Genomic DNA, 25,144 nt, shown 5'->3' with positions numbered 1-25,144 from the left:
ACTCACAAACCAAACATGCTGGTTTAAGAGCCAATAAAAGGAAAATACGTAAATAAACTCTACTTATGGGGTAAATTTGTGATTATTACTATATCCTTAAGATTTACTGGCATTTTAAGATAATTTTAGATCTTAGAAAGGACAATATTTGTCATAGAGTCACATGTAGAAAAATCAGGCTGAAAGGCTATCTCTAGTTCCTCAAATGAATCTTCTTTATGTTGGATCATCTTGATACAAAATAATACATATTTAGACAACTAAGTAAAAATGTTTTCAGGCCTTTTAAGCTTTAAGATAAAAAACAAGAAAACAAAAAAAATATTGAAGTGAAAAGTTCAACAACGGAAAAGAAAACACCAGGTTTATTATAATTCCTTTATCACTATAATATCATTTCTATGTTCTATGGTTGGCTGTACTTTCTTGGGGTCAAACCTTTTGAAAAGTAAAATGTAAGTTATAAGCTTGTTCACTCCTTTTCCTGAACAGAAAATAATTTAGTATACCTCTTTTATTTTTGACAACCTTTCATTTTTCTTGGGTTTTGTTCAACTTTTTATTCCACATATTATAGAAAACCATTGTCAGCAAAGAGCCTAGAACTGAGGAAATAGCAACAGAAATGTCTATTACTACAACTATCCACAAAGGAATCACAACACTCATTTAAGTACATCATGCAAAAGAAATACCTCAGTGCAAACTCTGTAAAGTGCTACCATAACTTGTGTTAAAATAATCTTTCAAAAATCTCCTTTAGAAGTAAAAAAGAATGCCATCTGGAGTCTGCTTTGTTTTGATTTTATAAAAGCGTATGTAAAATGGAAAAATCAGAGAGAAGGTGTTTTGTTACTTTCTATATTAAACCCTAATCCTTACCAAGTCAACAGACTATATAGTACAGAAGAAGATGCTAGGCTATTTTATTCAATTCCTTGAGTCACTCTTTCAATTCTTCCTTATTTATAAAACTGGTCAAAAATACTAATATTGGGCTCATCAAGAAAACTAACAAAAAAAAATAAGAAACAGTGTTAGTGATTGCTGCTCAAGATAGGCCATTTTGGTCAGAAATGCCCAAAAGAACTATAATTCTACAAAGCCTTATGAAAGGTCATTGTATCCTTGATGAACATATATTTTAAAAAAGGGTACCTTAGAACTTAAAGTTATCCTCAAAATCAATGAGTTAAAGCTTCCAAATTTATGTAAAAAACCTCATTTTTTAAAAGAGCTATTTTTATAAAGGAACTAGTTCTCCTGAATGCTTTTAAATACAAAGAAAAAAAATCTATCAAGTTCCAGAGAGTCAACAAATAACTAACCATGTGTGTATGGCATGGGCGGGGCACATTCTTCTGTACAGGGACATATAATAAACACTTTGGGCATTGCGAGCCATGCAGTTTCTGTTGCAACTACTCAACTCTGCCACTGTAGCATGAAAGCAGCCATAGGCAATACATAAAACTTAATTTATAAAAATAGGTGATGGGCTGGATTGACCCCCAGGCTATAGTTTGCTAGTCTATGAGAAGAGCTCTTTCTTTACATAAACAAGAAATAATTCGTGATGATTCAGGAGAGAGAAAACATGCCAGAATACTTACTTTGTGAATATTCTTCTCCCATTTGTGGTGGATATTCTTCATCCCAATCAACCACATCATCATCTGTAAGCACCACTATATGACATTCCCGTTCCCCACTCTGGGCACTAGCTACCATGAGAGGGAGGATCATTTCTTCTAGATAAAATTCAAATTGTCTACGAGCACCATCATTTGATAACTCATGCATTAGGGCACCTGAAATGAAACCCACAAAAATATCTTACCAAAATTTTTCCTAAAAAGAGTTCTTTTAGAAATATAGAATCTTATAACAAGAAAGGCCAATTAAAGGCAGCCTACATAGGCCCCCTCATTTTACACATCATGAAATAACTTGCCTAATATTACAAAACTAATTTGCAAAGTCAGAATTAAAACCCTATCTCTAGCCTAGCATATTTTTCACTATACCATATTATCTTCCATCAGTATACACAATATGTTTTAAGGTATATCTTAAGGATACTTTTCAGGTTATCCACATAAACTGAAATAGTTCTTATATTCCATTTCCTGCATGCTCTCCTTCTCAGAAAGTTACAAACAGAATTAATATTTCAGTGCAAGTTGAGAGGTGAGGTGAAAAGGGTCAATAGTCTTTAGAATAAGGCAGGCAAAAGATCAAGCAAAATACATGATGCAGGAATTCCACAGCAAACTTGATACTAGAAGTGAGAGAGCTGAAAGATAGACTTCAACCTCCTTAAGCACAGACATAATGAACAACTTCAATTTCCTAAATGCACAGCCACAAACTCACCTGCACTGCTTTTTTCTTTTATTCCTATGTAATGGCAATGTCCTATCTCCCTACTGAAGATGCCAACATCTCAAGAACTACTGCTACTGCATCAGCCTGGAGAGCGAAGTTAAAGAAGCAACCACGGCAACCATATGCATGAGTGAGAGAGAGAGAGAAAGAGAAAGAGTGAGCGAGAGAGAGAGACTGTGTGTGTGTGTGTGTGTGTGTGTGTGTGTGTGTGTGTGTGTGTGTTGTGTGTGTGTGTGTGTGTGTGTGTGTGTGTGTGTGTGTGTGTGTGTGTTGTAAAAACTGGAGAACTGGAGAAGGGGTGAAGGAGGACACTAGAACTCAAACCTACAGTCTCCCAAAGGAGAGCTTTTCCTCCCTACAAGATGTCGCTATAATTATATATTATATAATAATTAACACTATATAATTAATATATTACAATTAATATAATAATTGGTTAGATAATTAAATAATCTACATTACTATTACTTAGCCATGTCTCTCTCCAGGCTGGCTATTTCCCATTATCATTTTTAAAAGTTATCTTTATAGACAAATACCTGTATTTCAACACCTTCTCTCTCCCCAACTTCTGAACCAATTCCAATCTGGCTTCCATTCTCACTATACTACAAAAATGTCTTGCTATGGTCTCCAAATGGCCTTCATATTGTTAAAGACAATAATCACCTTTTGGTCCTGATCTTATTTGACCTCTCAGTTTAATCTCCTACAATGGAACACTCTTTCTTGAAACATCCTCACCCCTAAGAATCTCTGATACCATTATCCCTGTTTTTTTTCCTCCTCCTGGCTATTCTTCCTCAGTAACCTTTGCTAACTTTTTCTCCTCCAGCTGTTCATTAAATACTGTATTTCTCAGGACAATTTTAAGTTCTTTTCTTATTTATCTTACGCTGAGAATTCCCAAATTTATTTCTATTAATTCAGTCTTCTGTATTCGAGATGCATTATATTCAGCTGCTTTCCGGAAATTTCCACTTGGATGTAACCTCAGAGGTACCTCAAACTCAATACATCCAAAATTTAACTTACTATCTCTATCTCTCTCCACAGTATTTTTCACATCAGTATAATGGCATCACTATCCACCCAAGTTTTCAGAACTATCTCAGCACAGTGCTGGGCATATAATGGGAACTTAAATGTTAGTATACTACATGAATAAATCCTGGATTTCTCCTTCACCTCCTAATTCAAATAATTCCTCAAGTCTTCTTAAACATACCTTGAATTGTGTTATTTCCTTCTTTTGGCACAAAGATAGCTGCAAAATCTCCTAAGCCACATACTTTTCTGCATGACCTTGACATCTCTTCCCAAAAAGTGGAGTCTAGCTCCCCTCCCCTTTAATTAGACTGGTAATACAAATTTGTTTGTAACCGGAGGCGCTTGGTTGAGGGGACAGCACATGACTTTGGAGGCTAAGTCAGAAGAAGCCTTGCAATTTCTGCCTTGGTTTCTGGAATGCTTTTTCTTCAAATGCTTCCTTTCTGAATGCAGCCTCCAGGATTTGAGAAGCTCAAGTCATACGGAGAGACTACACATAGGTATTCTGTTTGACATTCCAGCCTTTCAGTCATCCTAGTCCTGGCACCAGACATGTGAACAAAGCCTCCAGCCTTGTGAGCCACCCCAGTCCATCAATTCTTCACAGATGAGGCCTCAGATATTGTGATACAGCCATAAGCCACCTCTGCTGTGCCCTGTATAAATTCCTGACCCACAGAATAAATGAGAGTAATAAAATGGTTATAGTTTATGCTAAGCTTGGGGTGGTTTATTACACAGCAATAGTTAACCCGACATATTCCATCCCCTTGCCTCCATCCTGGTTCTGTTCATCATTAACTCTCACCCAAACCACTACAAAATCTTTCTGATTACATTCCCCCAACATCTGCTTTTGCCTCTCCGCAATTCATTTTCCCCACAGCAGCCAAATCTAATTGTCTCTCATGACTTGTACTATCCTTAAAATAAGTCTCAAATCCTCAACTTGGTACATAAAGCCCTGCTAATGTGAAAAAGAATGTTATATATCAGTGTGTAGAATCAATCCTTTAATATTTAAATTTCTTTAAATATTATCCATATACTGATGACTCCCACTTATATCTAGCCCACATTTCTCTGCTGAACTTTAGACATGTATACCCAATGCTCCACTTAACATTTCTACTTGGATATCTAACAGGTATTTCAAACTTAACATGTTCAAAATCAAGCTTTTAGAGTTTTGCTCCTCATGAAGTCTCCCCCATCTCAATTAATGGCAACCTCACACTTCAGTTAAATCTCTCCTCTCCTTTCCACTCCACATTCAATTGAAGAGGAAATCCTGGTAATCTGAACATCCAATATACCCAGAATCTGACTACTTCTTACTGCTTCCACTCTAATCCAAGCCCCTACCATCTCATACCTGGACTTTGACAATGGCTTCCTAATTGATCTCTTTGCTTCTAGCACAATTCCCCTTTTGGTCCATTTTTAACACAACAGCCAAAAATGATTCTTTTGAACCTTAAGTCAGGTCAGGATTATAGCACTGAACAACTCTACACTGACTTCTGTGTGAACAGGGTCCCCATGAAATGGTACAATGTGACAGCCTTACAGATAATATCACTCTTTTGTTAAACCCCTCCCATATCTTCCAATCTCACTCAGAGTAAAAGCCAAAACATAAAGGCCTTATTTGACCTAGGTGCCGTGTTACCTCTCTGACCACATCTCCTATTACTGACACTCTCACTCACTCCACTCCAGCTATCCTGGCCTCTCTGCTGCTCTCAAATATACCAGACAAGCTCCTTCATTGTGTGCATTCACTAGTAACCTCTGCTTGGAATTTAACATTTTTATTTCCAATGAAAGTTTCTCTGGCTCCTCTAAGTAACTTCTTCACTTTTTTCTCCTTGGCACTTATCACTAACATACCATATATGATTTATTTACTTTGTTTATCACATGTTTTTCCCAATAGAGTGTACGTTCCATTAGAACAGAAAGTTATGCCTGGTTTGTTCATGCTGAATCCCCAAAACTTGGAACAGTGCTTAGTACAGAGTAGAGTCATTAAATATTTGTTCAATTCATAAATTTTGTTTCCTCTTTACCTCTCAGGCCTTATTCCTCACCACTCATACTCCATCCCTCTGTGCTAGCCACATTTGCCTTTTTTTTTGAGTATCCTAAATATGTCATGTTCCTTCCCACTTAAACCTCTGCACACATCATTTCTACTGCTTGTATGGTCAGCTTTCCCCCACTCTTTGCCACTTCTTCAGGTCTCAGCTTTAAGGCACTTAGATAATGATTCTCCACAGACCCTTTGTCATATACTTCTAATAATATCTCATTTCTTCACTGCATTTTTCACAGCTTTTATTACTTGTTAAATGTCTGTCCTCCCAACTACACTATAAACTCCATAAAGGCAGGGACAATGTCTGTCTTTATTCATCAGTATATGTACTATATGCATGAAACTCATAAAAAGCTTGATTAAGAAGGAAGAGGTGACGAAAGGACAAGTTAAATGGTAAACTAGAAATGAATAGTTGATCAGGACACAGAGGCACAAGAATGATATAGTGGACTCTGGGAAGTCGGTGGGGAAGGCTGGGAGGAAGTGAGGGATAAAAGACTACATACTGAGTACACTGTACGCTGTCCGGGTGATGAGTGCACCAAAATCTCAGAAATAACCACTAAAAATTTATCCATGTAACCCAAAACCACCTGTATCCCAAAAACAACTGAAATAAAATTTTAAAAAAATTGGAGTTGACACTTAGAAATTAAAGATAAAAAGGTAGAAATCCCCAGTGTAAAGACAATGTTTGAAGCCACAGTGATGAATAGCACCACTTAGAATAAGTGCAGATTCTGTGAGAAAGTAGCTAACAGTGGAGAACAACCACATTCCAAGGATCAGGAAAAAGGATGCCAAAAAGCCAAAGGAAGGGAGAGTCAAGAAAAAAATGAGTAACATCGTAATTAAGCCTAAAAGAAATGCCTTTATTTTTCTTAAGACAGGTTCTCGCTATGTTGTGTAGGATGATTTCGAACCCCTGGGCTCAAGTGCTCCTCCCACCTCAGCCTCTCAAAGTGCTGGGAATATAGACATGACCCCCACGTCCAGGGAAATGCCTTTACAGACAGAGATGCCAGAATTCCCATTAAACTTAACATTGTTCAAAATCTTCTAGCCAATTTGACAGGACAAAAAAAAGATATAAAAAGTGATATTTATAACATAGTAAATTAACTATGAGGCATATATGAGGATCAACTAAAAAATTATTAGAAACAAACAGGGCTCTATGAGGTGGCTAAATGCACAAAATTCAGTAGCTTTATTATAAGTTAGCACTTAGAAAAGTTAAACATATTCTACACACAGCAATAAAACACAAAATATTAACAAGACCAGAGCAGAAACTATATGAAGAAAATTATAAAACTCTACCTGAAGACACAAAAGTGTGAATAAATGGGAAGACACAGCATTTGGAGCTATATGTTAATTCTTCTAAAAAGTTAACTTCAAAGGATTCCAATGAAAAGCTCAAGTTTTTTTTAATGAGAATGTTTTTGAACATCTAGAACAGACATAAGTCAGATTTGAGTATGTTTGGGCCTGAGGTTTACTACATAGAGAAAGGGAAAGACTGATGATACCAGAGAGGACAACCAGTGGAAGAGGGTCCTAAAAACGCGCAAGAGAATACAATAATTTATTAGTTCAGCAAACATTTTGTTGAGTCCTTAGGATGTGCCACATACTATAGACACAAAGTCAAAAAGATATAGTCTCTGTCCTCAAGTCCAAACTAGTTTAATGCCACAAACTGGAAAAGAGTGCCTCAACCAGAGAGAGAGAACATGCAAGTAAATTGCATAATTTCTTCTTAAATTAAGACATAAGCCCAGATATTTCAGTGCAAAGTCCCATTCCAAATATTCAGCAAAGGCATATATTTGCAAGAAAAAAAATTTACTTTTGGATTCAAGTCTACTTACATTTTTACAAGACCACTTCCACCTCTTCAAATTCTACACAGTTTTTTTAAAACGTCTTTGAGAATCTCTAGATTTTTAGTAACATATATTACAAGTAATCTAGAAACTACAAATATTACTGAAAAGCTAAAAGTCTAGGATAAGATTACACATATTTTACATAAACCCTTACTTTTAATCCATAACATATAAAAGATACTTAGTAGTAATAACAAGCTAAACTATGCACAACAAAAGATTACAGAACTAACAGATTCACATCTTCTGTAAAAAATTCTAGTTTTTGTTCTCGTTGGTTTCAAAGAACATCTTTATTTCTGCCTTCATTTCGTTATGTACCCAGTAGTCATTCAGGAGCAGGTTGTTCAGTTTCCATGTAGTTGAGCGGTTTTGAGTGAGTTTCTTAATCCTGAGTTCTAGTTTGATTGCACTGTGGTCTGAGAGAGAGTTTGTTATAATTTCTGTTCTTTTACATTTGCTGAGGAGTGCTTTACTTCCTACTATGTGGTCAAGTTTGGAATAGGTGTGGTGTGGTGCTAAAAAAAATGTATATTCTGTTGACTTGGGGTGGAGAGTTCTGTAGATGTCTCTTAGGTCTGCTTGGTGCAGAGCTGAGTTCAATTCCTGGGTATCCTTGTTAACTTTCTGTCTCATTGATCTGTCTAATGTTGACAGTGGGGTGTTAAAGTCTCCCATTATTATTGTGTGGGAGTCTAAGACTCTTTGTAGGTCACTTAGGACATGCTTTATGAATCTGGGTGCTCCTGTATTAGGTGCATATATATTTAGGATAGTTAGCTCTTCTTGCTGAATTGATCCCTTTACCATTATGTAATGGCCTTCTTTGTCTCTTTTCATCTTTGTTGGTTTAAAGTCTGTTTTATCCGAGACTAGGATTGCAACCCCTGCCTTTTTTTGTTTTCCATTTGCTTGGTAGATCTTCCTCCATCCTTTTATTTTGAGCCTATGTGTGTCTCTGCACATGAGATGTGTTTCCTGAATACAGCACACTGATGGGTCTTGACTCTTTATCCAATTTGCCAATCTGTGTCTTTTAATTGGAGCATTTAGCCCATTTACATTTAAAGTTAATATTGTTATGTGTGAATTTGATCCTGTCATTATGATGTTAGCTGGTTATTTTGCTCGTTAGTTGATGCACTTTCTTCCTAGCCTCGATGGTCTTTACAATTTGGCATGATTTTGCAGTGGCTGGTGGCGGTTGTTCCTTTCCATGTTTAGTGCTTCCTTCGGGAGCTCTTTTAGGGCAGGCCTGGTGGTGACAAAATCTCTCAGCATTTGCTTGTCTGTAAAGTATTTTATTTCTCCTTCACTTATGAAGCTTAGTTTGGCTGGATATGAAATTCTGGGTTGAAAATTCTTTTCTTTAAGAACGTTGAACATTGGCCCCCACTCTCTTCTGGCTTGTAGAGTTTCTGCCGAGAGATCAGCTGTTAGTCTGATGGGCTTCCCTTTGTGGGTCACCCGATCTTTCTCTCCGGCTGCTCTTAACAATTTTTCCTTCATTTCAACTTTGGTGAATCTGACAATTATGTGTCTTGGAGTCGCTCTTCTCGAGGAGTATCTTTGTGGCGTTCTCTGTATTTCCTGAATCTGAATGTTGGCCTGCCTTGTTAGATTGGGGAAGTTCTCCTAGATAATCTCCTGCAGAGTGTTTTCCAACTTGGTTCCATTCTCCCCGTCACTTTCAGGTACACCAATAAGACAAAGATTTGGTCTTTTCCCATAGTCCCATATTTCTTGGTGGCTTTGTTCTTTTCTTTTTATTCTTTTTTCTCTAGACTTCCCTTCTCACTTCATTTCGTTCATTTCATCTTCCATCGCTGATAACCTTTCTTCCAGTTGATCACATCAGCTCCTGAGGCTTCTGCATTCTTCACGTAGTTCTCGAGCCTTGGCTTTCAGCTCCAAAGACACAACATACCAGAATCTCTGGGACACATTCAAAGCAGTGTGTAGAGGGAAATTTATAGCACTAAATGCCCACAAGAGAAAGTAGGAAAGATCCAAAATTGACACCCTAACATCACAATTAAAAGAACTAGAAAAGCAAGAGCAAACACATTCAAAAGCTAGCAGAAGGCAAGAAATAACTAAAATCAGAGCAGAACTGAAGGAAATAGAGACACAAAAAACCCTTCAAAAAATTAATGAATCTAGGAGCCGGTTTTTTGAAAAGATCAACAAAATTGATAGACTGCTAGCAAAATGAATAAAGAAGAAAAGAGAGAAGAAACAAATCGATGCAATAAAAAATGATAAAGGGGATATCACCACCGATCCCACAGAAATACAAACTACCATCAGAGAACACTACAAACACCTCTACGCAAATAAACTAGAAAATCTAGAAGAAATGGATAAATTTCTCGACACATACGCCCTCCCAAGACTAAACCAGGAAGAAGCTGCATCTCTGAAGAGACCAATAACAGGCTCTGAAATTGTGGCAATAATCAATAGCTTACCAACCAAAAAGAATCCAGGACCAGATGGATTCACAGCCGAATTCTACCAGAGGTACAAGGAGCTGGTACCATTCCTTCAGAAACTTTTCCAATCAATAGAAAAAGAGGGAATCCTCCCTAACTCATTTTATGAGGCCAGCATCATCCTGATACCAAACCCTGGCAGAGACACAACCAAAACAGAGAATTTTAGACCAATATCCTTGATGAACATTGATGCAAAAATTCTCAATAAAATACTGGCAAACCGAACCCAGCAGCACATGAAAAAGCTTATTCACCATGATCAAGTGGGCTTCATCCCTGGGATGCAAGGCTGGTTCAACATACGCAAATCAATAAATGTAATCCAGCATATAAACAGAACCAAAGACAAAAACCACATGATTATCTCAATAGATGCAGAAAAGGCCTTTGACAAAATTCAACAACCCTTCATGCTAAAAACTCTCAATAAATTAGGTATTGATGGGATGTATCTCAAAATCATAAGAGCTATCTACGACAAACCCACAGCCAATATCATACTGAATGGGCAAAAACTGGAAGCATTCCCTTTGAAAACGGGCACAAGACAGGGATGCCCTCTCTCACCACTCCTATTCAACATAGTGTTGGAAGTTCTGGCCAGGGCAATTAGGCAGGAGAAGGAAATAAAGGGTATTCAATTAGGAAAAGAGGAAGTCAAATTGTCCCTATTTGCAGATGACATGATTGTGTATCTAGAAAACCTCATAGTCTCAGCCCAAAATCTCCTTAAGCTGATAAGCAACTTCAGTACAGTCTCAGGATACAAAATCAATGTACAAAAATCACAAGCATTCTTATACGCCAATAACAGACAAACAGAGAGCCAAATCACGAGTGAACTCCCACTCACAATTGCTTCAAAGAGAATAAAATACCTAGGAATCCAACTTACAAGGGATGTGAAGGACCTCTTCAAGGAGAACTACAAACCACTGCTCAATGAAATAAAAGAGGATATAAACAAATGGAAGAACATTCCATGCTCATGGGTTGGAAGAATAAATATTGTGAAAATGGCCATACTGCCCAAGGTAATTTATAGATTTAATGCCATCCCCATCAAGCTACCAATGACTTTCTTCACAGAATTGGAAAAAACTACTTTGAAGTTCATATGGAACCAAAAAAGAGCCCGCATCGTCAAGTCAATCCTAACCCAAAAGAATAAAGCAGGAAGCATCATGCTACCTGACTTCAAACTATACTACAAGGCTACAGTAACCAAAACAGCATGGTACTGGTACCACAACAGAGATACAGATCAATGGAACAGAACAGAGCCCTCAGAAATAACACCGCATATCTACAACTATCTGATCTTTGACAAACCTGACAAAAACAAGCAATGGGGAAAGGATTCCCTATTTAATAAATGGTGCTGGGAAAACTGGCTAGCCATAGGTAGAAAGCTGAAACTGGATCCCTTCCTTACACCTTATACAAAAATTAATTCAAGATGGATTAAAGACTTACCTGTTAGACCTAAAACCATAAAAGCCCTAGAAGAAAACCTAGGCAATACCATTCAGGACATAGGCATGGGCAAGGACTTCATGTCTAAAACACCAAAAGCAATGGCAACAAAAGCCAAAATTGACAAATGGGATCTAATTAAACTAAAGAGCTTCTGCACAGCAAAAGAAACTACCATCAGAGTGAACAGGCAACCTACAAAATGGGAGAAAATTTTTGAAACCTGCTCATCTGACAAAGGGCTAATATCCAGAATCTACAAGGAACTCAAACAAATTGACAAGAAAAAAACAAACAACCACATCAAAAAGTGGGCAAAGGATATGAACAGATACTTCTCAAAAGAAGACATTTATGCAGCCAAAAAACACATGAAAAAATGCTCATCATCACTGGCCATCAGAGAAATGCAAATCAAAACCACAATGAGATACCATCTCACACCAGTTAGAATGGCCATCATTAAAAAGTCAGGAAACAACAGGTGCTGGAGAGGATGTGGAGAAATAGGAACACTTTTACACTGTTGGTGGGACTGTAAACTAGTTCAACCATTGTGGAAGTCAGTGTGGTGATTCCTCAGGGATCTAGAACTAGAAATACCATTTGACCCAGTCATCCCATTACTGGGTATATACCCAAAGGACTATAAATCATGCTGCTATAAAGACACATGCACACGTATGTTTATTGCAGCACTATTCACAATAGCAAAGACTTGGAACTAACCCAAATTGTCCAACAACGATAGACTGGATTAAGAAAATGTGGCACATATACACCATGGAATACTATGCAGCCATAAAAAATGATGAGTTCATATCCTTTGTAGGGACATGGATGAAACTGGAAATCATCATTCTGAGCAAACTATCGCAATGACAAAAAACCAAACACCACATGTTCTCACTCATAGGTGGGAATTGAACAATGAGAACTCATGGACACAGGAAGGGGACAATCACACTCCGGGGACTGTTGTGGGGTGGGGGGGAGCAGGGAGGGATAGCATTAGGAGATACACCTAATGCTAAATGACAAGTTAATGGGTGCAGCACACCAACATGGCACATGGATACATATGTAACAAACCTGCACATTGTGTACATGTACCCTAAAACTTAAAGTACAATAAAAAAAAAGAACAAAACAAAACAAAAATCTGATATTTTAAAAAAAAAAAATTCTAGTTTTTTTCTATATCTGCCAGTCACCAAAATTCAACATCAAATTATATAAAGATTAATTTAAATGGTCATATGAATAGACACAAAACTCGAAATCAGGGATCTATAATGCTCATGGTTTCAACTAAAACTTTTTTTTTTTTTTTTTTTGAGATGGAGCTTTGCTCTTGTTGCCCAGGCTGGAGTGCAATGGCACAATCTTGGCTCATCACAACCTCCACCTCCCACGTTCAAGCAATTCTCCTGCCTCAGCCTCCCGAGTAGCTGGAATTACAGGCATGCGCCACCACATCTGGCCAATTTTGTATTTTTAGTAGAGACGAGGTTTCTCCATGTTGGTCAGGCTGGTCTCGAACTCCCGACCTCAGGTGATCTGCCCGCCTCTGCCTCCCAAAGTGCTGGGATTGCAGGTTAAGCCACTGCACCCAACCCCTAAAATCATTTTTTTACGATGTGAAAAAACAGCAACTTTGGCCAGGCACGGTGGCTCACACCTGTAATCCCAGCCCTTTGGGAGACCGACACGGGTGTATCATCTGAGGTCAGGAGTTCAAGACCAACCTGGCCAACATAGTGAAACCCTGTCTCTATTAAAACGAAAAAATTAGCCAGGTGTGGTGGTGGGTGCCTGTAACCCCAGCTACTGGGGAGGCTAAGGCAGGAGAATCCCTTGAACTCAGGAGGCGGAGGTTGCAGTGAGCTGAGATTGCACCACTGCACTCCAGCCTGGGTGACACAGCGAGACTCCATCTCAAAAACAACAACAACAACAACAACAACAACAACAACCCAGCAATGTTATTCAAATGTACAGTTGTATGTTCTGGCTGTCCAACAATCTATTGGACAGTCTATTGGGTCTACTGTATTTCCAAAGTATACCTACTACATCTTTACTCCAGAAACCTCAGCTCTTAGAATTTTTTGTATTACCATGTAGGATGATATCCTGGGCACTATGGAAGATACAAATAATTCCCCAAAACAATACTATCTACTCTTTGTAAATCATTTAGTTCATTCTTTACTACCTATTTCCACTGAACTCTTCCACGATCCTCTAGCCCACAATCACTTCCCCTTCCTCTGAACTTCTCCAACCACTTAGGTGTTGGCTTAAGTACCTAAGTCAACATTTGATACTTCTCATACACTATTTTGACTTTTTTGTGCATAATCACGTCCTTTCTCAGGGTTGGCGTAATAATGGAGTAGGGGTGCTGAAGAAGTGGTGAGAGAAGAATACCAATCAAAGAGTTGGGATTACAACGTTCTACACACTGCTTTGAGACTATATTTGAAGTTCTTAGATGAAGTCATTTAACCCTATGTATACATGAGGGCTAGACATTCAATCTAGAATCTTTAATGATAGGTATTGTTTTTGAGAATTATTTGTGTTTTCCATAGTGCTCATATTATCATATGTGGTAATACAAAAAATTATAAATTTTTGGATGATACGATCAAAGAAATGAAGCCAAATGACCACACTTGACCAAAGCCAAGGATCCAAATCTAGGAGATAAAACTGGTAACAAATAAATAATATAGAAAACTGTCTAGGAGGAAATCTGGGTTTGTCAAAAAAGAAAATTATTAAAATTGAAAAAATATTTGGAAAATTGCACAAGGAAATTATCAAGGTCTTTGCAAATTTTCACTAATAATCTTTGTGGTACTAGAATGCTTTATAATTCAATTAAATACTTTAAGTATAACTAGGTAAACAGCACTAATTTCAGGCTTTTTGTTCCAATATATTATAATTCTACAAACCACTTACACACAAAACATCATACTTACTGAGATCTCTACATTTAATAGTGCTATATTCAAAAGAGATACAAAGATAGTCACATGCTTCTCTCAGTTCAGGAATAGATATGCCATCAGGACAACGGATTATTCCTGTTTTATAGTAATCCTGGAAAAAGAAAAGTAAAGAAAGCATAAAATATCTGGAGCACAAGGTAGCCAAAACTTATTATTAAGGAAGGGCTGGTAACATTTTCAGAAACAGTAGAGAACTCAGACATCTCTGAAATGTGGAAGTTTAAACTTAGATGAGACCTGTACTTTTCATTTTACCTATAAGGAAAATTCAGGTCCAAATGAAGACTTAGCCTGTCATAAAATTATTTAAAAGCAAAGGTAAGATTTGAACATAGGGCTCCCTGTTACCTAATTCATGTCTTCTTTATGACATCACACCAATGCATATGTATTTTCCTTCTACAAGTTATATTTCTATAAAACCATCATAAAGTTTTAAATGTTTTTTAAAAAGTAAGGAAATTGAATGATATGTTACCTTAAATACTACCTAGATAATTTAACAAAATTTGAGGTTTTTAGTACAGAATTATAGTCATATTCAAGCATTAAAATATGTAAAATAAGACATACCATTAGATATTCTTCTTTCAATACTACCCTTTGGTGATTCCATATTATGACAAGCAATATTAATTATTTCCAAAATCCACTTAACAGGTTGTTAAAGGACGACCCCAAAATCACAGATAAGTTACTTCAGAGATGAGTGATAAAAATTCTTTTCAATTCCACAAGGGGAAATATGGACAGCTAAAAAAGCTTAATTTTTCCCCAAAATTAAGACCTGGCTCGGCCAGACACCATGACTCACGCCTATAATCTCAGAACTTTCGGAGGCCGAGGCGGACAGATCACCTGAGGTCAGAAGTTCAAGACCAGCCTGGCTAACACGGTGAAACCCTGTCTCTACTAAGAATACAAAAAAATTGGCCAGGCGTGGTGGTGGGCGCCTGTAGTCCCAGCTACTCGGGAGGCTGAGGCAGGAGAATGGCATGAACCCAGGAGGCGGAGCTTGCAGTGAGCCAAGATCGCGCCACTGCACTCCAGCCTGGGCGACAGAGCAAGACTCCATCTCAAAAAAAAAAAAAAGAATACAAAAATTAGCTGGGCGTGGTGGTGCACACCTGTAATCCTAGCTACTCAAGCGGCTGAGGCAGGAAAATCACTTGAGCTCAGGAGGCAGAGGTTGCAGTGAGTCGAGATCGCACCACTCCACTCCAGCCTGGGCGACAGAGCGAGCCTCCATCTCAAACAAACAAACAAACAAACAAACAAAAAAGACCTGTCTCTGTCTCAAGCTTCCTGAGGTTCAGAACCAAAGTAACCAGTAACACAATTTCTAAGGTTGCTGAATCAATGGAAGTGAAACATCGTCTGGTACTTGTACGAATACTCACCTGATCAAGATCAACTACTTTCCCTATCTGTCTTCCATCACAGAATCCTCCCTTCCCTCAAACTATTTAAGAAAACCGTATTTTCAGGCTGTGGCACAAACGGTCACAAACTATCAATCAAACCTTTTTTTTTTCTTTTTTTTTTGATACAGGGTCTCACTTTGTTACCTAGGCTGGAGTGCAATGGTGTGATCTCAGCTCACTGCAACCTTCGCCTCCTGGCTCAAAAGATCTTCTCACCTCAGCCTCCCAAGTGTTGGAGGCCGAAAGAATAAGGGTGGTGACCAACTCAGTATACCACTGGAGGCTATATGAGCAAACAGCAAACTGTTCTCATGAAAGCAGGTTGTTGGCAAACTGACAAACTGCATCTGCCGCCGAAAATGAATGCTGAGGGCAATCACGCCCCAGGCGCAGTGTTTCTTGTGACTATCTACAGGCACAACTGAAGCCTGTAAGCAATCATGTGAACCTGTGATAAATCAAGCAGCTGGCCAACAGTGCCTCCTCTCTGCTCTTTCTCCCCAGTAAATACAAAGGGGCTGTGGAAGCTCAAGGCCCTTGCTCACTAGAACCAAGGAGCCCCCGACCCCTTCTTTAAAACAGATTATCTTGTCTTTGTTTTCATTTCTGCGTTCATCCCCCTTCATTCAGTCCTGTAGTAACTGTCACATCCCAAGTACCTGGAACTACAGACGTGCCACTACACCCAGCTAATTTTTGGATATATTCTTTTGGTAGAGATGGGTTTTGCCATGTTGCCCAGGTTGGTCTTGAACTCCTGGACTCAAGCCATCCACCTGCCTTGGTCTCTTAGCGTGCTGGGATTATAGGCATGAACCACCACACCCAGCCTTATGAACCAAAATCACTGAATTTAAATTACAAGTAGGGACTCTGTATGATAAAACATTAAAAAAAAAAAAAACCGGTTAAAACCTCAAAAAAAAGTTTTAAAACAAAGACGTCAGCTGGGCACAGTGGCTCACACCTGTAATTCTAGCACTTTGGGAGGCCAAGGCAGGAGGACTGCTTGAGCTAAGGAGTTCAAGATCAGCCTGGGCAACATGGCAAAACCTCATCTCTACTAAAAATACAAAAAAATTAGCTGGGCGTGGTGGCACACGCCTATAGTCCCAGCTACCGGGGAGGCTGAGGTGAGATGATCACTTAAACCCAGAAGGTCGAGGCTGCAGTTTGCCGTGATCACACTACTGCACTGCAGCCTTGGCAACAGAGTGAGACCCTGTCTGGGGGAAAAAAAAAAAAAAACCAACAAAAAACTAAAGACGTTAACAAATACATTTTGAAGATGACTTTTAGATGTTTCACGTTGCTAGTTATGTGCAATAAAATAATAGAATCAAGTAGTCATATTCATTCTCAGAAAATAAAAATGATCGATTTACTGTATTTAGGAGAAAGAGAAGTAAATATGACTCCAGAAATGTTACTAAATACCTGATATATGCAAACCTAAGAGATTAATAATCACCTATCCTATCATCCTGAAGGTCATAAAATTCATTTGCTTATATTATATTATCTGTATGTACTAAAATAAAGATGAGAGCACAGCATGGTGGCTCAATGCCTATAACCCCAGCACTTTGGGAGGCCAAAGTGGGAGGATTGCTTGAGCCCTGGAGTTCAAGAACAGCCTAGGTAACACTGTGAGACCTCGTCTCTATAAAAAATGAAAACAAAAAATATTAGCCAGGCATAGTGGTGCATGCCTGTAGCCCCAGCTACTCAGGAGTGTGTGGCAGGAGGATTGCTTGAGCCCGGGAGGTTGAGGCTGCAGTGAACTATGATTGTGCCACTGAACTCCATCCAGCCTGGGTGAAAGAGCAAGACCCTGTTGCAAAATAAAAATATAAACGAAATAAAATAAAGATGAATTAAATGGTATTTAAGGAAAAACAATATCCTGGAATAACTCCAGAGAGATACTCAAATAGAATTCTGCTTCTAATCCAAGTACCTACCAAGAAGGGGTCTTATGATTAAGTCAATACTCATAAGAAACCCTCACCAGAATAGCTCGAAACACAGTGGAACCAATTCCCTCTGCCACCTCATACTCTCCTTTCTCATTGGGTCGTGTAAAGTTATGTTCTCGGCCAGATCCAAACATCCTATGATAGTAAATAATTGAGAAATACGTCAATAGAATACTTCTTTCAAAAGGGAAAATAGATTTCATGTACAAAAGTAAAAAGGAATTATATCATTAAATTTAGTTCAAGAATTTTTATCATTAATTTATTCTGGCAAACATCATAAAAGAAGGAATATTAAAAACATTTCCTTTTTGATGGTAGGGAACACTAGTACAGATTTCCTGTAAGCAACAATAAAATAAATGACAAAATTCAGAAGCTAAAGAGCTTTCCTACCCCTTCTCAGAAAACAACACCAACTAATTAATCTAGGGAAAAAGATGAGTTTTTAATACTAATTTTACCAGGAAGAAAAAAAAAGGGAAACCATGTTATCTGTGCTTTTTCCTTAAGACTGCTATTTTCACTGTACAGTTAATGCCATAATGCAGCACATAATAGCAAGCTAAACTGAGACAAAGTGATATGATACAGGACAATCAGGTTGTTTTACACTTCACAATCTTAACTATAAACGTAACAAATCCTACTCAAAATTATTAGACTTGCATCCTAGAACTGAAAAACAAGCAATCAAATGCTGGGATAGACAGGAATGAAGAAATAGGACAAGGACAAGTTTAAGAAAATAAATTAAAAAAGCTCTTATGTAAGAAAATACAAATGACTTTATGTTTTTTTCAAGTCATGTTGTTGGCCCTTCAACAGTGGCTGTTTAGAAAAGAGGCATTTCCAAAATATGTCCTAAACAATAAAAAATGTACTCTAGTACTCTCCAGAAAATTTAAAAATCATGATTAAAGAAAGGTGAACCTCTAGATCCTATGGTACGGTTAAACTAAGTATTCTACTCAGTAGTTTCCTAATTCAAATAGTTTTCTCTTTTGTTGTAACACAGAAAACTATGAACAACAAAGCTTTTTATGTCAAAGTTTCCAAAACAATGCCAACTGCTTTTTACAGTTCCCATGAATATTAATTTTCATCCCCAAAGACACACTTTAGTCAATCGGCATAAAAAGATGAAAAAAGGAGAAAAAGAAGATAGTCTTTCAGGAATCAAATGTCATCATTTAAACTTTTTACAAAAGGGGAAAGCTATTCTTTTCACATCAATATGAACACTTTAAAATGTTTTTTTAGGAAAACATAACAGCCAAAATTTCAAATATCTACTTTTTTATTGTTTCTATATATATTATGTAAAAATATAAAGTATTACTAAGTGTCAAGTCATATTCCTGATAATTTCTGTCGATAATCCTCCCCTATAATACTAAAAATACAAAAAAGCCTATAGTTCAAAGATTTTTTTTCATGATATAAAGCGTAGTGTCAATGCTGAAGGAAAATATTTACTCAAAAATGTATGCAATATCACAATGGCAGCATTTATTCTGTATTGAGACAATGATAAATCACACACACACACACACACACACACACACACACACACACATTACATATGCAATCTAGTAAAGTACAAGTTTTTATCTGATGTAAACTTCTATTTCATGCACATGCCCTTTCATTTGATAGTAGTGTGAACAAAGACACTGATTTTACAATTAAAAGGTATAGTTTGGACATGGTGAAAAATCAAGTCTATATTGTCTATATCCTTCTTAGACTGTGGTTCTCATAACCGCAAACTTTAAATTGATCTATTACTCTGGACCAGTACAAATCAAAAGATGACAATTATCTCCTTTATTTTGTTAACTACTTGTTGACATTTTTTTTTTTTTAAAGTATCTACATCAAACTAACAATTCATGCTGACTTTATAGCTAAACTACCTACTGGGTTTTTTTTCCGCCTTTAAACAACGCTGATTGTTTATATTTTGTGATTGAATGGGAACCCAAGTGCAGGAAACATATTATCATTGCTAAATTCACCTTGTTAGATTCAATTTACAGTCTCAATCTGTAAAGATATTTTAGTATCCTGACTTCAATAACTAATATATTTGCTATTTCTACTGGTACTGCAAAGAACACTAGAAATAAAACCAAGTTCAAGCTCTTACTCTATCACTTTCTAAGCTGTATTAACTTGGGACAAGTAATTTAGCCTCCAAAGCTCAGTTCATCTGTAAAACAGAAATGTTACATTTCAACAGAGAATTACTGTAAAACTTAAACGAAAAAATAATGGCAGTAAAAGCACCTTATAATTAGTAATGCAAATAACTGCAATAATACAAACCTGCCCAACATTGTATTTGGCTGTGCAGTGAAAATGGATGGGTCTACAACGAATCTAGTGTTATCCACTATTAGTGTCACTCGTTCTGACGTTCTTATATTCCGAGCTCCTTCTTTTGCATTTTCATATACAAACACCATCTCCCCAGATGTCTTACAGCTACCATCTGAACTTGACTGACTACTGTTTCTGCTGCTGTTCCCAGCACTGCTAATGGAACCATTTGGGGATGCTTTTTGAGGACGCGGACTGCTTGGACGAGAGGAACTGTGATCTTTTTCTCGTTCTGAAATAAAGATGTTAGACGAAGTTATGCACATTTTCTTTTACAAATTCAAGATCTATATATATCTTTTTAAATGTTTGATTTATAAAAGTTGTTTTAAGTCACAGCATTTCTACTTTTCAATTTCAAATAAGATGTTAACAGAACACCATAAACATTCATTTAGTTCCCAGGAATACAACCCAAAACATCAAAATGCTTTCTAAAATCTTTATTAGTAGACTTTTAAAAAAGATGTATAGCTGACTAATGCTAACCCAAACTAACATCAAGACTAAGGAAAATTTTACGTTATTACTCCACTTAAAAATAGAAACCCAAGGAACCAAATATTCTCACAAGTAAAATAAATATGCTTTGAAAGTTATTACAGTAAAAGATTAATAAGAATACCAATTTAAACTGTCCTAATTACTAAAAGGGATAACACTATTCTGAGAACACAAAGTACAATCTTTAGAATCTCACTACGTTAATAAGGGCATTCTAAAACCAGCAATTTATCTCAAAAAAAGAAGGTCCCCTTTCCCCAAAAAAAAAGAAAGAAATTCACTAAGGGCAGTAAGAAGTATTTATTTATTTTTTAATGATTTTTATGTCTACCAAATAAAGTGGCTTTAGTAGCTTATGATATATTGTTTTCTTCTCATTCTCATGTTTGTTGAATAAAGCACTGCTACAAATTTTATGATCTATAATTACAGTTTGTAATTTTCATAGGTAGAAAATATTGTTAAAATTCAGAAAATTTTCTTAAGATGTTCTAATAGTCTACAAAAGAGAAATAAAAACCAAGATTTTGTGATATATTTCATTTAGAGACTAGATCACTAAACTTTAAAGGTGACCTAAAAATGTACCGCCATCTCATCAGTTTCATCAGCTTTTGCCAAATTCCTCTATGACTCAAACTACTTAGAACACTCCGTACAGCATTATTGATTATATAATTAGGTTTGACATATCTCCAGAGATACTCTGACACCTCCCTTTTATTGCCTGTTTCTACAATACTGGTAGCATCCCAAAAGCAAAATTTGCTAAAGCAATATTAATAAAATAATTTATTATATCCTGCTATTCTACTCCCAGACACTGACTTTTGCGTGTAACAAACTGTCAACTCTATACTTTTGTTGATGTCTGGCTTATAAGTACTAGTCTGACTTCAAGGATCAACTGAAACATTGACAACTTCTCTCATAATTAGACCCTAATATTAATGATTCTTATTTACAACAGATTATCAGAAACTACTGCTGCATATAGTAAGTCAAAGTTTTAATTTGTCCCTTCTGCAGGGGAAAATAAAAATCAGCAAGCTCACATGCTAAGGTACCTCCTCTTCAGCTGGTGTTTTATAGTTATACCATATGTTCACCTGGGGTAATAATAACAATGTTCATTTATAATAATGAGTAGGAAGGAAGGTGAACTACTTACTAACAAAGTAAAACACATCACACCTTTCATCTATTTTTATTATTAAATTTGAGATATTGTCAAAAATAAGAATAAATAACGTGATGGCCATTCTACCTTTCAGGTCCTTTGTTAGCATAATAATAACTAAATTCCTATCAATAATTTACTACAAACTATTGTTATATATTTCATAAGACAAAGATTAAATTGAAAACTTTGAAAATCTATATATCACAGTTTCAAAGGCTTTTCAATTACTTATTTTATAAGACTGTCCCAGAGGTTAAAAATACACATTAAGTTTGCATTTAATAAGCTGTTTTTTCTTTCACAGCAAGAACCAAGCTCAACTAAAACAGAAACAATTGAATAGAAGAAGCTAATTTTACTCTGCAGTATTAGGCACAATTCAATGTCATTACTACTTTAAAAAGGTAAATGCATGTTTTTAAGAACTGTTAGGAAGGTTAGTTGATTTTACATACCAACATGGTGCTGTCGTGTTGGAGAAGTCACATTTCTAATACAAGGAGTGAGTTGAGACTCTGTTCTTTCATGAGATGAATCTCGTGATCTGTCACTTGACCTTCGTCTATCTCTTGATCTCTCATGTCCCCCGCTAGCACCATGTAGACTCATTTTGGTGTGGTCAACTCCTCCTTTAGCAATACGCGAGGAAGTACTGATAAGTTAGAAAGGAAAATTAACCATAAAAGCAGAATATTAAGATTGCAAACATTTTAAAAGAAAAACCCGAGTAACATAAAACTAGTATCTTGAAGCGCAAAAATCAAATGCTACTTTCCAATTCTGAAACCTAATTTACCTCAAACTTGTAGGCTTTAAAAATTCTAGAATAATGTGTCTTTGAAGATCACATACTTGAACTCAGTTTTTTATGAACGAGAAAACTAAAGCTTAGAAAGGTTAACTAACATATGAGTTAGTAGAACTTGTAGTAATAATAGTAGTAGATCACTTAGATATCTTAAATGTTACTCAAATGTTCTTTTGATTTCCTTCATTGTAGGGGAACAAGAGAAGGCAAGAGCTTCTGGAACTCTTAAAAAACTGAGGAATGGGGCAGAGAAATTGGTCTCCCTGTCAAACAAAATAAGTCTACTTTGAGTTGAGTCTTTTCAAAACACTATGATTTTTTTTAAAAAGTTTTTCTGAAAAGCATTTCTCAGCCAGGCACAGTGAATCACACCTGTAATCCCAATGCTTTGGGAGGCCAATGCAGGTGAATCGCTTGAGGTCAGGAGATCAAGAGCAGCCTGGCCAACATGGCAAAACCCTGTCTCTACTAAAAATACAAAAATTAGCTGGGTGAGGTGGCACACACCACCTATAATCCCAGCTACTCAGGAGGCTGGGGCACAAGAATTGTCTGGGAGGTGGAGGTTGCGGTGAGTCAAGATCACGCCACTGCACTCCAGCATGGGTGACAGAGCAAGACTCTGTCTCAGGAAAAAAAAAAAAAAAAAAAAGAAAAAGAAAAGCATTTCTCTGAAAAACCTAACAAACCTACCGACTCTGACTACATAAAGTCACAGAATTTTTAAAAACTTAAAAATATCTTATATATAATAAACTTCTCCACCAGAAGTGAATAACTCCGAATGCTGAATAAAATAGTCCAGTTTACAGAATATTTTAACACAATTATGTATTAAGTTACACATACTATAAGCACAATGCTATGCTAAATGCCAACAGAAAGAAGCTTCCTCAGGAGCTCGTTTTCTAAGTGTAGCAATAATACATGAACATGCAGAACTTTAAACAATTCAAGAGTTATCCCAACTTCCAAATATAAAACTACTAAAGAGTTTCCAAATATGTAACTACTAAATGGGTATTAGATAATAAACGCTTCAGGATCTCAAAGAAAACAGACATTGCTATAGAGTAGCCACTAGTGTATCACTAGTGTCCAGGCCCTGACAAATAGATAAAATTTCAATAATTAGAGTACACTGCAAATAAGAAAACTGATGGTAATAAAAATAATAAAACCAGACATAAGGCAATTTGGAAATTTACTGTTAGCATATACTATGGTTCAAAAATATTAAAGTCCTTTTTAGAAACAGAAGGAACTTCATGGCTTTACAGTAAAACTGTCATCTAATGCTTATTGCTTGGCATTTTGAATAATAATATTCTGGAAACTTAGGTTTCTCATTTGTAAAATATAGATTCTATTTATTTTCTAAGGTGAATAGGTGAATTAAATGAAGTATAATAAGTAAGCTGACGAGCAATGTACCTGGCAAAACATAATTACTCATGAAATGTTAGTTTATTTAGTTATGACAGATGAGGATATTAAAGTCCAAAACTGCAAGACTTGCTCAGGGTCACATAGCATTTAGTAGAAATGCTAGTAACACTATAACCTAAGCCTTTTGATTCATTCCAGTGCCCCTTTCATAATATTATACTGCTCTCCTTTAGCAAAACCACGAGTTAAAATTTAATCTTGGTGATTCAGAAAACAAAATCTTTCAGTGTCTCAGGGTCATCTCTTTGGTTGATTTTATTAGCTTTAATATTTTTTGTTATTTTGGTGGTTTCTTTCATTATAAAAATCAGTCATCACCTTGATGTAACAGACTACCAGGAAAGAAGATAAAGTTGACTTTGTATTTATCCTGAAAGTTACTTCTAGGGAAATAAAGGCAACCTAACAGCTTTTATCAGTTATTTGTTTCTCATAAACCTACAAAGAAAAATTCTACTCCCACCTTCATTCTAGTGAAAAAAAATCAGAGGACAGCTGCATCAATAGAACATAATATTTTCTTTCAAACAGAACAAATCAAAAGATCCTACTGCATTTATGTTTTTAAAAAATCGTTAGAGTAGGAATACTGGAATTTCTGGCTCGTTTTTAAAGTAGGAAAAAAAGGAATCCACACTAAATAGAACAAAGATCATATATAGAAAAAATAACTCTTCAAATTATTCTGGTGGCTAAGTTTTCATCATTTTCAGCTACAAGAAAGCACATTATCTAAATGTGAGTCTGGTAATTTAATGGACAAGGTACAAGCACAACAAGAAGTAAGACCAATACAAGCTAAATGTTCAGTTTGAGTAAGGGCCAAGCAGACTGAGTAATTAAAAAAGCGTTTTCACCAGACATCTCTGTAGCCGAAAGACTAGACACTGCTAAAATATTGGCTTCATTTCTAAACCACTCAGATTTTAAACGAATTCAAAAGGTGTCATAATACACTTTCATATTTTCTTTCAATTC

General features: G+C 36.5%; 1 protein-coding gene across 6 annotated transcripts in view; it reads right to left on the bottom strand.

Annotated features, from left to right (window-relative positions):
• The window catches only part of BTBD10 (BTB domain containing 10), a 75,454-nt gene that overhangs the window by 9,608 nt on the left and 40,702 nt on the right, over positions 1–25,144 (bottom strand). For all 6 annotated transcript variants that reach the window (XM_032166578.2, XM_058446986.1, XM_032166576.2 and 3 more), the window contains 5 exons: positions 22,365–22,561; positions 20,169–20,454; positions 17,870–17,972; positions 14,405–14,525; positions 1,614–1,811 (listed from right to left, as the gene is read on the bottom strand). In XM_032166578.2, the coding sequence (XP_032022469.1) occupies positions 1,614–1,811; positions 14,405–14,525; positions 17,870–17,972; positions 20,169–20,454; positions 22,365–22,518 (862 nt within the window). In that variant the 5' untranslated portion in view covers positions 22,519–22,561. The remainder of the gene's footprint in view (positions 1–1,613; positions 1,812–14,404; positions 14,526–17,869; positions 17,973–20,168; positions 20,455–22,364; positions 22,562–25,144) is intronic.

The sequence above is a fragment of the Hylobates moloch genome, unplaced genomic scaffold (assembly GCF_009828535.3).
Source record: "Hylobates moloch isolate HMO894 unplaced genomic scaffold, HMol_V3 SCAFFOLD_11, whole genome shotgun sequence".
Taxonomy (NCBI): Eukaryota; Metazoa; Chordata; class Mammalia; order Primates; family Hylobatidae; genus Hylobates; species Hylobates moloch.
Note: the sequence above shows the minus strand (reverse complement) of the source record. Positions and strands in the feature narration are given on the sequence as shown.